The sequence below is a fragment of the Sinocyclocheilus anshuiensis genome, unplaced genomic scaffold (genome assembly GCF_001515605.1).
Source record: "Sinocyclocheilus anshuiensis isolate Anshui unplaced genomic scaffold, SAMN03320099.WGS_v1.1 scaffold230, whole genome shotgun sequence".
Classification (NCBI taxonomy): Eukaryota; Metazoa; Chordata; class Actinopteri; order Cypriniformes; family Cyprinidae; genus Sinocyclocheilus; species Sinocyclocheilus anshuiensis.
In genome coordinates, this window is record NW_015546034.1 from 753,119 (window position 1) to 768,335 (window position 15,217).

The following is a 15,217-nucleotide window of genomic DNA, read 5'->3' on the forward strand; positions in this document are numbered from 1 at the left end:
AGTTTTTTTTTTTTTTTGATTTTTATAATCTTTTATAGATGTATTATATAAAATAGGACGCTGCGCTATGGCTAAAATTAACGCTTCCTCAATTTTTGGGGAATCGGTTCGTGAGATCAGCCAAGTTAGTGAGTACCGATATCCCTAGGGTTTACTGTACTGTGCTGTGCTGTAACCAACATAAATGTTTATGGTGTAATTTACTGCAAATTGTAGACTTTGGAGTACCATGACAATTTTTTTTTTTTTTCAGAATCTGTATTTGGTTAGAATAGATGATTGGATGCACATTTGAAGCAAACTTTAGTTTTTGGAAAGCTGTTATATAAATAAAACCTGAGAAAAATACAATAAAATCAATAATGATTCATCTGATAATAATAAAATACTGTGGAAAATATTCCAATTACATAACCTACTAAAGTAATAAAAACAGTAGCACCTAATAACTTTAAACAATATTAGGTAGTACAACTGTTTTCAACATTGACAATGTTAAAAAAAATGGTTCTTGAGCTGCAAATCATCATATTAGAATTATTTCTGAAGGATCATGTGACACTGAAGAGTGACAACTGAAGTAATGGCTGCTGAAAATTCAGCTTTGCATCACAGGAATAAATTAGATTTTAAAACACATTAAAATATAAAACTATTGAAATTGTACTAATATTTCACAATACTGCTGTTTTCACTGTATTTTTGATCAAATAAATGCAGCCTTAGAGACATCAAGGGTCTTCTTAAAAAAAAGAAAAGAAAAAAAAAGTAAATGTAAAAATTTATTGACCCCAAACTTTTAACGGTAATGTACATTGCTTAATAAATTAATTGTATGTCAATTAATTAACATAGCTTAATTGTATGGCTGTTTATTGTTGCCAAGAAATGACACAGGCGTGCATATATACTATCAGTTTTATAACAGTAATTGATTTTGATTAGAACACAATTGATTTTGGCAGTTGTCTGAAAACTGAGAGCTAGCCAGTGTTGACTAGTTGATTGCTTTAGCTTAAAAATACGTCTAACCAACAGTCCCTAAATGAAATTGCAAACAAAAATGGTTCAGGTCGACTTTGTTTACTTTACTTGAAATGGTACAATTCAGTAATATGCAAGCATGTGATGACTACCACATTCTGTGCTACTACTTATCAAACCTAGTGGTGGTCTTAGACATCAAACCCACAGATTTATCTCACTTATCCTTCTCCTACGGTCTTTCATTTAGTCAACATTGAAACACATCGAATCAAAAAAAAAAAAAAACTGGTCATATTGTGACCAGTTCATCAAGACAAATTTGTTGAGGGCCCCTGAAACATTAGGAAATCAGGAAGCCCTGCTGCCCAATTACGGGCATCTGGTTCTGGTACTCCAGTGATTACAGCTCCCCTGCTAACTTACACAGGCACCAGAAGACAGACGCATACGCATATACATGAGCAATTTCAAATTACTTATCATTATCATGCTAATGACCACTCATGCATGCCACGTCACAAGCCGCCCTTGGTTTCCTTGACAATACATTCACATTGCCCTGGAAAAAACACTCAAGTTCACTCACTTGCGTGTTTGTCAGCCAGCTGGATGAGGCTCTGTGAGATGTCTCTTCTCCTGTAGAAACAGACCACCTTTGCCTCAACATTGCCGCTTGCAGTCTGAAAGGAGCGACAAACAGGGTCACCATGAGGGAACTTCCTACAGTATCTGGGGAAAGTGAACCTAACACCTCTGTTAATCAATACTTAAAAAGCTCGAACCTGAGGTTGCAGTCTATTATGTTTAATCAGTGGTGCAGTGTTGAATTTATTGAATTTTTTTTTTAAAAAGACAACAGTAGACAAGGTTAAAAGGAGCATGTGACAATATACACCTGATAAATAAACAAGAATCAATTTGGTACTGAGTAATTCAACAAGATAAACAAAATATTTATGGCTGTTAATCAATGAAAAATTCTAAAACAATTAGACACATGATATTAGGACTGGGCAGTATGACAATATGTATCATGGCAACAATATGAAATTGATAGAGATTGTGTTGTATACAATTGAAGTTAAAAGTCTACACACACCTTGCAGAATCTGCAAAATGTTAATTATTTTACCAAAATGAGAGAGATCATACAAAATGCATGTTATTGTTTATTTAGTACTGTACTAGATATTTCACATAAAAGATGCCTACATATAGTCCACAAGAGAAAATAAGTTTATAAAAATGTATAAAAATGACCCCGTACAAAAGGGGTTAAACATCTTTTATGTGAAATATCTTATTCAGGTCAGAACTAAATAAATAATAACATGCATTTTGTATGATCCCTCTTATTTTGGTAAAATAATTCACATTTTGCAGATTCTGCAATGTGTATGTAAACATTGCTTCAACTGTATATTGTGGTATGTAAATATATCGACATAGCGAAGGACTGTTTTAAGTTATTGACTTTACAGCAATAAAGAAACAGCAATAAAGAAACATATGTGAAAGAGAAAAAGTGCAGGATGTGCTTCAAGTTAAAGAATTAAGCAAAATAAACTGCAAAAAATAACTCAACTGCTTTTGACTGAATAACTTCTGTAGTTTCTATAAGAATAAATGTATATTTCATTTGTGTAGTGAAGACAGATGTTTTATTTTTACATTTCATTATTTGATTTCCTACTTGAATGCTACTGTACAATAGACCAAATGTACCTGAAAAATTTAAGTTTTTTCTTATTGCATTTGTATTATTGTTTGTCATGTCCATCTTAGATCTTATTTATAATAACAAAGGAAAATTATATATATATCTCATTATCATCAATTAAAATAAAATAATAAAAAAAAATAACTCACATAGTGAAATAAGATGTTGGTCATATCGCCCACCCCAACAAGACATGCATGTTAAATTAATTAAATCTACTTTCAATTAATCACATAAATCAATATTTGCTAGGAAAATCTCCATATGAAGATAATTTGATAATTTTACTACATTAAAATGTTAAACTGACAGCTCTGAACCAAGTATAATAAAATTCACCAGACATACAACATAGCCAGCATGTATTCTGTACATTTTCAGTACATTTGATTCAACTTATTTTCTTTGAGTATGCAATCATTCAGTATCCCAAAAGGCTACTTTCTACTATGGTAAAGGACTATCAATTTCTAGAAGTGGTTGTGGAAGAAAGATTATGTAGACTGAATGCATCTCAATGGCCATAGGTTGATTGTTCGGATGCCAAGTAGAATAACAACCTGCAAGCGAACTGAATTTGCCGGACAACTGAATCCTCTCTTCTGACAAACATGTCAAAAGATACATCACGTCTCCTGAAGAAGTGATGACTAACAGATGAGAATATTGTGCAGTGAAGCATGCTGACAAAAATAATTTCGCATTGTGCATTATGAGTTATGCTAAACCTGGGGTGCTTAAAATCCCTCAGCATTTAATATTTAAAGAGCTGAATCTTGTTTTGTCATAATGCAGACATCTTACAAAAAAACAAAAGATGTCAGCTTCACACCACAGCCTACTTCTCTAAGGGACCCCAGGATGCAGTCTGCTGCTTTGTGATCTCACACAGATACAGTTTCTCAGCAAACAAGTGTTGGAGATATGACAGACCGAAGGGAGAAGCGCACAGAAATGCACGTAATTTGGCTTTGGGCGAGGTGGCTGAGCTTCTTGTGTCGATGTCATGACAATGTTTTGTCGACACCCTACCAGTACACCCAGTGTCCACCAACCCAGATTTCTCCCTCCCAGCCCTGAGGGAAATGTACCTTATTCAGTTCCTCTATTCGCCTGATCAGATAAGGGTTGCTTGAAGAATTCTCAAAGAAGACATAATCTGCAGAACAAGATAAAAAGCACTGGATTATTTTGGTATCAATATAAAAACCAAATTTTCGGGATTGTCTGACAGTTCAAAGTCTTAATATATTCACATTGCATAAAAACAGTGCATCTCATTATCCTTGGTATATTAAAAATGTTCTATTACATATGCAATCTATCACCACAGCACATTTCCTATATGTGGAAATTTTACCAAATACAGAACTGTTTATGATGTGAAATTTGGTTTAGATACAGTTCAAAACAATACAGTCTACTGGGGCCAGATTTAACTGGTTACCATAGTTCATTCATTTACTATAGGGGGAAATGAAAATTTTAATCATAACTGCTGGGCATTTAAGATAAGAAAATCCTCACCAAAAAGTATTTTTAGGTAAATGGTCTCTCCCTCACAGACTGAAATAATGGGTAATGAATAAAGTATTCATAAAGCGCAAGGTATTAAAGATAAAACTACCTTTTGAATCAAGTAATACCTCCAATACTTATGTTTAGATAATGAAAGAAATTCCTAGAGCATTTTATAACGCACTACTGGGTCTGGTTTATAAAAAATACCCTACAACACACAGAAACTATGAGTCTAAGACTTTAGAATTGGCCTTTGACTGAGTTTAAGTAATGAATTGTTTATGTCTGGTATACATGTAGAAAACACTTTCTCTTAAAGGCAAGATGAAGAAGAAGAATATGCTATTGCATGCTTGCAAACAAACAAACACTTAATTCATGCTAACAAGCGTATTCTGTTTTTGGCCATACGAGTCACATTCCGATACATGTATCTACGGTATAACCGAGCACACACAAGCAAAGGGTCACATTAAAACCGTACAATGCAATAATTTGTCACATAGACGCTCCATTCAAACGTCTGCTCAAGCTGTAAAATCATTTTAAATGGCACTGCATTAACGGCGCCATGAAACAATGTCAAATTCCGCGGCGTGTAGCCGGCTAATTGCACAAACAAACGACACGACGGTTTTGTATTAAAACGTGTTTACGATTAGACGCATGACAACAAATACACTTCAAAATAGTGCACATTCACAATGTTTCAGCGAGTAAGTGGGCAGAAGTTCACTGTGGTTTCTCTGTGGAAAACCGAGTGAGGGGTTGCTGTTAAATGCTAGCTCGCTTTGCTACCTTGCATGCCGATTGAGGACCCGTAACTAATGGATACGTGCCAAAAAATGAGACAAATGATCACAAAGAAAAGCATCGGCGTCAAAAATCGGCATGGCTAGGTCGCAAGCACAACTCGCTTTTCTCCTGTAAGATCAAAGCCGACAGAAGCGTGCTCTATATACGTGTTTCCGTGTGTTTTACATATAGTAATGATTATTTGTTTATGATGTGGCTAGCTAGCAACATAGCCTGCTTGCTAAAATGCTAGTGCGGCTATGATAGTTTAAGAGGCCTGACCTACATCAGAACCCAACATATTCTGCATCCACGTTATCGCTTTCTTTTGCAAGGACACTGCACGTGTTAAGAGTTTAAAAGTAAGCGGCCGGTTGCGGCAATTCCGTTGAAACGAGCCCCTGCCTCCCAGACAGGTCTTGCGGTGGTGCCTGTGTTTTGACTTGAGTTAATTCAGAATATAGACGGACATACCTCCGACCCGGTACATGTTGGCCGCCATTTCTGCCCTCCCGGAGAGTTAAAAAAAACAAACCATAAACTAAAATAAAAACAAAATAAATATGTGAATCAAAACGGCATCTACGTCCTGTGACCTGTTAAAACGCAATCTGGCTTAAGATGTTTTAAATACGGGGCATGAACCTCTGTAAGAATAGGAGATTTTTTGCAGCCCCCCTCCCGAGATTCACAGTACAATACAGTAACTCACTCACGCACTAGAAAAGGCTCGAGCGCAGCGGCTTCCTGATGATGAGAGAGGAGGAGAGAAAAGAGGGAGGGAGGGAAGGAGGAGGGTGACTCAACGTCTACAGACTGCACCCTCAACTTGACACTCATGCCCGTTTTACACAGAGCTTCAAATTAAACTTGGTTAATGTATTTTTACATACTTACTTTTATATTAAATTATTTATATTACTTATTTTTAAGTAATATTTAAAGGGGTCATATGATGCGATTTAAAGTTTTCCTTTCTCTTTGGAGTGTTACAAGCTGATTGTGCATAGATAAGATCCCTGAAGTTGCAAAGACTAAAGTCTAAAAACCAAAGAGATATTCTTTATCAAAGTTAAGACTCTGCCACGCCCCCCTAAAACGGCTCGTGTGAGAGAGAGAGAGAGCGCGCGAGAGAGAGAGAGAGAGAAAGAGAGAGCGCGCGCGAGAGAGAGAGAGAGTATGGGAAGCCAAACAACCCAAATGTGGGACGAAACAGCGCGGTATTAAAGTGTTCGCGCCGCGCTGACCTGTTTTGTTATTTAACTTTAACATTGCAATTTTATATAATGGATGCGGTTTGTAAGGCTTTTCTCTACACTCCAAATTAAATAAATAAATAAATTTTAATTAATTAAAAAAACTCTTTAAAAATTAGGGACAGTGTATGTAAATTCAATATGATGTATTTTGAATTTTGCACTGCATTGTGTTTTAGGTTTATCGGAAAACACATTAAAATTAACCATGATTTTATTACACTAACCTTTTAACCATACATTTGTAGTTAAACTGTGGGTTAAAAAAAATGACAATCAATCCATGGTTACTGCACTTTTACTATAGTAAAACCATTGTTAATTTCCATATTTCCATAAGGGAAAATGTATGTCCTTTCAGAAAAGTATCAGTACAGGCTTGTGTACTGCAAACACATACCAGCTTCATCACTGTGTCCGTCACACGACTCTGTTCCCCTTTCGGGCTCTGTCTTTACATTTATTTTGAAAGATGAAGCTTGCGATTATGGTAAGGGGGTTACATTTCCGACGAGTGCTTGCGGTGTTCGGCCAATCACAGTGCACTGGGTCAGCTGGCCAATCAGAGCAGACTGCGCTTGTCGGAAGGAGGGACTTTGTAGAAAACGAAGCGTTTGACAGAGGCGGGGCATAGAGGACCTACAATAATGTACAGTATTTGAAAAATAATGTGTTTTTTGAACATTAAAGCATGTCAACATATTCTGTTACACCAAATACACAAAATAATTATCTTTAAAAAAGCATCATATGACCCCTTTAAAATAAACATAGTTTAGACTGTAATATTTGCCGATGTAAATCTTTTTACTATGACAATAAATATTTAAAAGAGTTTTACTCTGGGTATATTCTTGATACAACATTTAAAAAATATTGAAGATAATAAGATAAAAGACAAATCTAAGATCATTTCAGTAACGAATCAGTGAGTGAGTGAGTTGTTCGAATCATTAAGACTGAATTGATTCATGAACCGATTCAGACCTGGTAACCTGTTGGAATGATTTGGATCAAAAGACCGATTAATTCGCTCTTTTTGCATTCTGATTCATTCATTGTAAAATTATAAATGTAAATTAAACTTGGTTAATGTGCATTTCTTTAAAACATCATATTAAAATAATAAACATCGTTTAGCCGAATAATAGGCTAGGTTATTTGCCAATGTAAATATTTTTACCATGACAATAAATAAAAACGCCTGATACAACATTCCTGATACAACATTAAAAATAGATATAATAAGATAAAATAAAAAAGATAAGTAATGATTCGAATCAGAATGAGCTCTTCGAATTATTCCGACTGAATCACGAACCGATTCAGACCTGGTAACTTTTTTGATTCAGATCAAAATAGTTATTAATTCACGCCAGTCGACTGAAAACACAAGACTCACGACTTTATTGCTGAAAATTACACAGAGAAAATCATTAAAGGCAATAAAATAGTTTAGCAAGGCCTACTTGAATGCTAGTTTACATGATTTACAAAAACGCTACATCCAAGAGATGTAGACTAATCGCTAGAACAACACTGCTGGCCTGGATCAATCTCTAATTTTAGTTTAGGGTGTGGGTAGACAAAAAATAGGAAAAAAGCGTCCAATATTGATTTCAATATTGAACGTTTAATTCAGTCCAACGTGACGTCCTCCTGCTCTACTCCACTGCCAACCAGAGAGACGTGAAATCCAGCGAGCTCACTTGTTAATCCCAGGCATGCGTCGTGGAAAAACTCGTTTTGCGTTTGGGAACGCCCGTTCTTCTGGAGCGCACAATCGAGCGCAATAGGCTTGTCGATCTGTGACATCACTGTATGAAACAGCCCCCTGAAGGCTGGAGTTTAGATGATGCACAAAGCAAGAAGTCACTTTTCCACGGTTCTCCTAACTGACACGCACTCAATCTGGAAAAAAATCCTTTTAAAATCTGGCATAGCCTACTGAGTTGGACTCGCGAGTTTGGAGCGGTTTGTTTTTTCTCGTGCTTACAGAAACATACTGGATTTTAACTATGACTATCATTAAGCCATATTGTGCGTCGTTTCTCTCTTTTTCACTCGAATCGGTGATGCAAATCTGATCCAAAATGAAGTTTGGGAAGAATATATGCATCCTAAACGTTGGTGGCACCAAGTATGCTTTCACTAGAGAAGTTATAAAGGATTTTCCACTCCGAAGAGTGAGCAGACTCCACAGCTGTTCCTCTGAAAAAGAGGTCTTGGAGGTATGTGATGATTATGACCGAGAGAGGAACGAGTTTTTCTTCGACAGGCACTCCGAGGCTTTTGTCTTTATTATGCTTTATGTGCGATCTGGAAAGCTCAGGTTTGTCCCGCAGATGTGCGAGCTTTCCTTTTACAACGAGATGATCTACTGGGGTTTGGAGAGCTCACATTTGGAGTTTTGCTGCCAGCGACGATTGGAAGATAGGATGTCCGACACTTACACGTACTTTTCAGAGGAGGACATCAAGACTGAGGTGGAGTCCACAGGTGAGGAGGATCAGGTCACCAGGTTCGCCTCCGAGAGAGGGAACGCGCGGTGGCTGGAGAGGATGCGGAGGACTTTTGAGGAACCAGCTTCCTCTGTCGCTGCGCAGATCCTGGCATCAGTGTCAGTGGTTTTTGTCATTATGTCTATGGTCATCCTCTGTGCGAGTACTCTACCGGACTGGGATACAGCAAAAAACAATACAGTGGAAGAACACAGGTACATGCACGAATTCAACCTCTGTGGTCTGTGGTATAAATGCAAAATTAGCTGCATCTCTCACAGGACAGCTCAGCTTTATGAGCATGCCTACCCTCCATAGCTCCATAATAGAAGGAATCACGCTCTTCTCCATATCTCAGAATGAGAATGTTGTGATGGTACAAGTTTGTCCCCCTGAACTTGTCTGTCTGTATAATTCATTGCTTTGCGATGGAGCAAACTATCTTTTCTCAAAGAAAACTGAAAGCAAAACTGAAATTGAAGTTCAACTGGTCCTAATAAGGGTATTACACTGCATTGACACATTTTCTCTGTTTAGAGAAAATTTGAGAAATGCTTATAAATGAACTGGACTCCCAAAACATTTAAAATGCAAGGATATTGCATCAACATCAAGACTGTGAACAGTAATAATAGAATATAATAGAACACAACAGAATAACTTATATCTGCAATTATATTAATAATACAGCCGAGTTTTTTATTTATTTTATTTGCTTTTTAAAATGTATTACAGTAAAAACAGTATTAGCATTGGGGAAAACTTAAATTTCAGCAATGTCCATATGGTGATAATTCAAGCTGAAGCCTGCAGTGATTGTGATTTTTGTTTTCTAGCTGACGTACTTCGTCTGGCCAGTAGACGTCGCTAAAATAATCTAACGCCAGCAAGAGTAAAGGGGAGACCCGGGCTGGGAGTGTTGTAGGCTAGCACATTTCGTTTCAGCGTCTGTAACTGTAAGAGGTTTTTGCGCAGTGTGGCTTAAACTTTGATGTAATATTCTATCATTTGTCTGCTACAAAGACAAAGATAGATACAGAAGTCTACTATACCCTCAGCTGTGCAAATTAATATTGTAACGTAGAGAGTGTTGGCGTTACAATCTTCCTCACTACAGAAATGTTTTTAACACTTTTTGAAATTGAGATTTTATATTTGGCCATGCACATAATAAATTGTTTAAAATAATTATGTGAAACATCTATAAAATTAGGCTGAACGTGTGTGAGTCATTTGCTTAATTTAAACGATAGCCAACCATTCTGTGTAGCCTAATCTTTGTGGGTGAAAAGTAGCGTTACAACCCCTTTCATCTCTTCAGACAAGATATTTCTTTTTTTTTTTTAGCTTGTGTGGATAGGCCTATATATCAAATTAAACAACAGAACCTACTGAGCATACACATTGTGACATTTTACATTCATCCAGATGAAAACAATTTCATTACCTCAAAATTGTTTTCTGCCCTTGGGCCCATTATATTTTTTACAAACATACTCAAAACTCCTTTCCTCAGGAGGTTGATGATTTCACCCCTGTAGCCCAAATGGTTAAAGTGATGCTGTTACAACACTCTTTTCGTCCCAGAACTCTCACCAGTCTCCCCTGCATTTATAGACTTGTTAAGAAATTATTACAATGAGATTTCCATATTCAATGCAGGCATTTTATCGACATCCAAAGCAATCGTGACATATACTCTCCATCAGAGATAAAAAATTCCAGTCATGTTTTCATGTTCTCTGTTATGAGTCACATTGTCATTTTGGGTATTCCCTTGTCCCCATCTCTCTCTGTCTGGAAGTATTTGTGAGTAGGTTTTTCTTTATGTATCCAGTGCAGTCTTGATTCCTTTTCCCACAGTGACCACTGTTTGTCTCAGGGTTCAGGTATGTGTTCTCATATGTGTATGACGAGCTGGTAAGAGATGGAAATAAACCCAGTGAGGTTTTTCATGCATGCAGTCTTATATTCCAGAAATGGATCTCATTCCTTTGTTTTATATATATCTTTAAATGTCTGTTCATTCGTTGCCTGTAAAGGTCCAGATGTTTAAATGTATAGTTTTTATGTTCATCATGCCTTCTGAGGATGATTATAGCATATATGCATTCGTTGTTAACCCAGCATTCGTGGGCACATGTACATATATTATCACATCTTCACTTAACAATAATTCTTCTTGGCTCTATTTGCATGCCGTCCTGCCGAAACAGCTGTCCTCACGGCTCTTTATAAATTTGATTTGAACAGTACAGTAAAACCATTCAGAATGAAAGAGCACATTTCAGGGGAAAATCTTTTGTAGATGCAGCCTTTCAAAACAATGATTTCTTAGTTCAAATATTGTATTGAATATGCACTCAATTATATGAATAAAAAATCAAATATAATGGGATTTCTTTTGCACCAGAAGTTCAAAGACTACTGAGCAAGTGTATCTTCCTGCCTTTCAGCTTCCATAGACGCTGACACTTCACTGTCAACAACACACTGGAGCTGTTTACACAATCTGAATGAGAGGACATTTTCCAAATAAAGCACATTAACTGCATGGATGCATGGAATCTGATCTAAATACTTTGCATGACTTGTTTACTTACAATAACAAAATATAAACATAATTTTCCCGTAAAACGGAAGACTACTTAGCACCATTTTTTAGTGGTTATTATTATTATTATTATTATTATTATATTCATATTCACTGGTAATATTCATGGACATGTTTGGTACAGGAATATTCTGGGTTCAATAGAAGTTAAGCTGAATTGAAAGCACTTGTGACATAATGTTGATTATCACAAAAAAATGATTTTGATTTGTCCATTGTTTTCATTAAGTTGTAAGTTGTAAAATTGGATATAAATTCACACTGTCAAAAGGTTAATAAGAAAAATGCATATTGCTTATGTTTTTGAAACAGCAAGTATTTTGATGTTAATGGATTAGTCTCATTCTCTCATTTTTAAATAATATTAATGTATTTTTTTTACATGACATCTTTAAAGTGAGCTTTAGAAGGAGCCAAAACAAAAACAAACAAAAAAAAAACAAAATTAAACAGACTACAAAAGTTTAGAATAATTAAGATTTTAAATGATTTTGAAAGAAGTCTCTTATCTCATTAAGACTGCATTTATTTGATCAAAATACAGTACAACATTAATATTGTGAAATATTATTACAATAAAATAAATGTTTTCTATTTCATTATATTTTAAAATGTCATTTATTCCTGTGATGGCAAAGCTGAATTTTTAAGAAGCCATTACTTCAGTCTTCAGTGTCACGTGACCCTTCAGAAATCATTCATTAAGAAATTTAGAAAAGGAGGAAGAAGTGAAAGTTATTTTTTGTAGTAATCAACATAATGCCACAAATACTGTCAGTTGAGCTTAACTTACATGCACCCAGAAATTATAATTGTGATCATATCTCTCTTATACCCTCTAACTCTCTCTTTTTAATTTTCTTTCCATACCTCTTTCTCTCTGTTCTCCCCATCTCTCACAGGATCATCGAGGCAGTATGCATTGGCTGGTTCACTGCCGAATGCATAGTGCGCTTCATTGTCTCACGGGACAAATGTGAGTTTGTGCGCCGCCCCCTTAACATTATTGACTTCCTGGCGATCACACCTTACTACGTGTCTGTCGCTGTGACAGCGCTAACAGGAGAAAACCCTCAACTACAGCGTGCAGGAGTCACCCTGCGTGTACTACGAATGATGCGCATCTTTTGGCTAATCAAGCTGGCGCGTCACTTCCTCGGGCTGCAGACGCTCGGGCTGACGCTGCGTAGGTGCTACCGCGAAATGGTCATGCTGCTGGTGTTTGTCTGCGTCGCGATGGCGATATTCAGCGCCCTGGCACAGCTGTTGGAGCACGGCCTTGACCTGGAGACTAGCAATGAGGACTACGCCAGCATCCCGGCAGCCTGCTGGTGGGTTATTATCTCCATGACGACCGTCGGCTATGGAGACATGTACCCCATCACCATTCCGGGACGCGTGCTGGGTGGCGTGTGCGTTGTGAGTGGCATTGTGCTGCTGGCTCTGCCCATTACCTTTATCTACTAGATCGTGCTGAGAACCTGCTGGTCTTCAGCGTAGTAACAGCACCTGCTCTTCTGTGCCTTTATACTGAACCAAGATCTGAAATATAGCGAAGGAACGCGCTACTTCTGATGTGGAAAAATCAGCATTTAGACTCTCTTTGCGAACCTATTATATCCAAATAATAACACAAGTACCTCTGTACTCAAGGACACATTCTGGAATTCATTGATTTTAGACAATACAGGCATCTGAAGCAATTTCTGACTTACAGAATAAGACAAAAGAGACAAATCCCCAGCTCAAAGCTGGAAAGTGCACAATAAAGCATTACAATCCAAAAGGAAATACTTTAGCCAATGTTTGTGTTGTAAACCCCTTCCTGTGTGAACGAACAAACCCGATAGAACAGCATTTCCCTTGTATGAAATGGACAACTGTGGCATTTGACGACTACAGATGGCCAGGCTGCCTGGAACGGGCATGTGGCGGGACCTTGTGTCCTGACAGTGCTCCAGCCTATAAGGAGCTTACACGAATTCTCATGTTTCCATGGAGAGGTCCCTCCGACTTGTTAAATCATTAATTCAGCTCCCAATAAAGTGGTAAAGCAAGGGGAACTAAAGTGAAAGGTTTTAAAATGGCCAAATAGCGCAAATACTGTGAAAAGGCCTGCTCACACTAAGGGCGGTAACTGTAATAATAACAATAAAGATAAGTTCCCCTGCAGTCACTAATTTTGTCTCTTAAAACTCCTTTTTAATATCAAAATTATAATTTTTCCCCATGAAAATATATTTTATCTTAAATTGGCTTGAATATAACTCTAAACGCTTAACTCATTTAGTGTATTTGACCCTGGACCACAAAACCAGTCATAAGGGTAAATTTTTCGAAATTGAGCTTTATACATCATCTGAAAGCTGAATAAAGAAGCTTTCCATTGATGTATGGTTTGTTTGGATAGGACAATATTTGGCCGAGATACATCTATTTGAAAATCGGAAATCTGAGGGTGCAAAAAAATCAAAATATTGAGAAAATCACCTTTAAAACTTTCCAAATTAAGTCCTTAGCAATGCATATTACTAATCAAAAATTAAGTTTTGATATATTTATGGTAGGAAACTTACAACATATCTTCATGGAACATGATCTTTACTTAATATTTCAATGATTTTTGGCATAAAAGAAAAATGTAAATATAATTTTGCCCCATACAATGTATTTTTGGCTATTGCTACAAATATACTACTACTTATGACTGGTTTTGTGGTCCAGGGTCACATATATGATATGCAAGTAAGCCCCAGCCCCCATTTAATCACATGAGCTCAGACTACCTGCTTCACATCCAATCGGTTAACTGAAGTAGTAAATGCTACACAATGACAAGTGGCAACACTGGATTAATTTAACAATATATGTTTGAATCAGAAACTGATTCTAAAGTGGAGGAAGAGCAAATTATACAGCTTTGTTGATGTATCAGAATCAATGCATTTTATGTATCACTGTAAATGATATCATTAGCGTTTGGTCTGAATACATTATCAATGTTACACATCCATGTTTCTGTTCACTATCTCAGATAGCTCAGATATGAAAAGCAAGTTTATGGGATCGGTTACATGTTAGTGACAGTAGGAAAGGGGCTGTTTCAAACCGCATTTTTGAGACTTAGCATTTTGATCTTTGGTACACCACAGTTTTAAGGACAAAATACTCAGCGAGGGTGTTGTTGACTGATGAATTTGCACGTTTTAACTTTAAGCATATTAATAAGACAACACAGACATGTAAACAACATTAAAATCTTTAAAAATCATTCTAAATGTAAAAGAATAGCAGAGGCCACACCACAACTATATTGATAATGGCACAGAGGAACAATACAGTTTTTTTCCAGTTGATGAACTAAAACATTGACAGCCAGTCAGATTCCAACGTGCTTTAAAGGGGTCATATGATGCCCATTTTCCACAAGTTGATATGATTCTTTAGGGTCTTAATGAAAAGTCTGTAACATAGTTTGGTTAAAATTTCTCAATGGTAGTGTAAAGGCTGATCGGGGGAGCATTCCCTTCAGAAACAAGTGAAATCCACTGCGTCTTCAGCGGCTCAGGTGTCGGGAGTAAATGACGACTGCCTTGTGCATTTAAAGCGGCAGATGACAGAACTGCAGCACTGTTCTGCATTGTGTGTATGCTAATATCGTTATAGTTATCTTTATAGTTACAGTTCTTGGTTTTAACGGGCCTAAACACTTATTGTTTTGACATTACAGTCACTGTCGAATGTGCCATTTCAAATAAAGTTAAAGGGGTCATAGGATGCTACATGCACTTTTACAAGTTGTTTGAACTGAAATGTGTGTTGG

At 36.7% G+C, this 15,217-nt stretch overlaps 2 protein-coding genes across 2 annotated transcripts in view; one reads left to right on the forward strand and one right to left on the reverse strand.

Moving 5' to 3' along the window:
* The window catches only part of LOC107698822 (metastasis-associated protein MTA3-like), a 36,554-nt gene extending 30,825 nt beyond the window's left edge, over positions 1-5,729 (reverse strand). The window contains exons 1-3 of the mRNA XM_016499941.1: positions 5,498-5,729; positions 3,799-3,866; positions 1,574-1,667 (exon numbers count right to left, since the gene is read on the reverse strand). Of these exons, the coding sequence (XP_016355427.1) occupies positions 1,574-1,667; positions 3,799-3,866; positions 5,498-5,525 (190 nt within the window). The 5' untranslated portion in view covers positions 5,526-5,729. The remainder of the gene's footprint in view (positions 1-1,573; positions 1,668-3,798; positions 3,867-5,497) is intronic.
* A 2,530-nt stretch (positions 5,730-8,259) lies between these two features.
* On the forward strand, positions 8,260-12,861 carry LOC107698800 (potassium voltage-gated channel subfamily G member 3-like). Its single transcript, XM_016499903.1, has 2 exons — positions 8,260-8,995; positions 12,297-12,861. Exons 1-2 carry the CDS (start codon positions 8,373-8,375, stop codon positions 12,859-12,861), a joined length of 1,188 nt encoding a protein of 395 aa, XP_016355389.1. The 5' UTR covers positions 8,260-8,372.
* Positions 12,862-15,217: the final 2,356 nt, after the last annotated feature.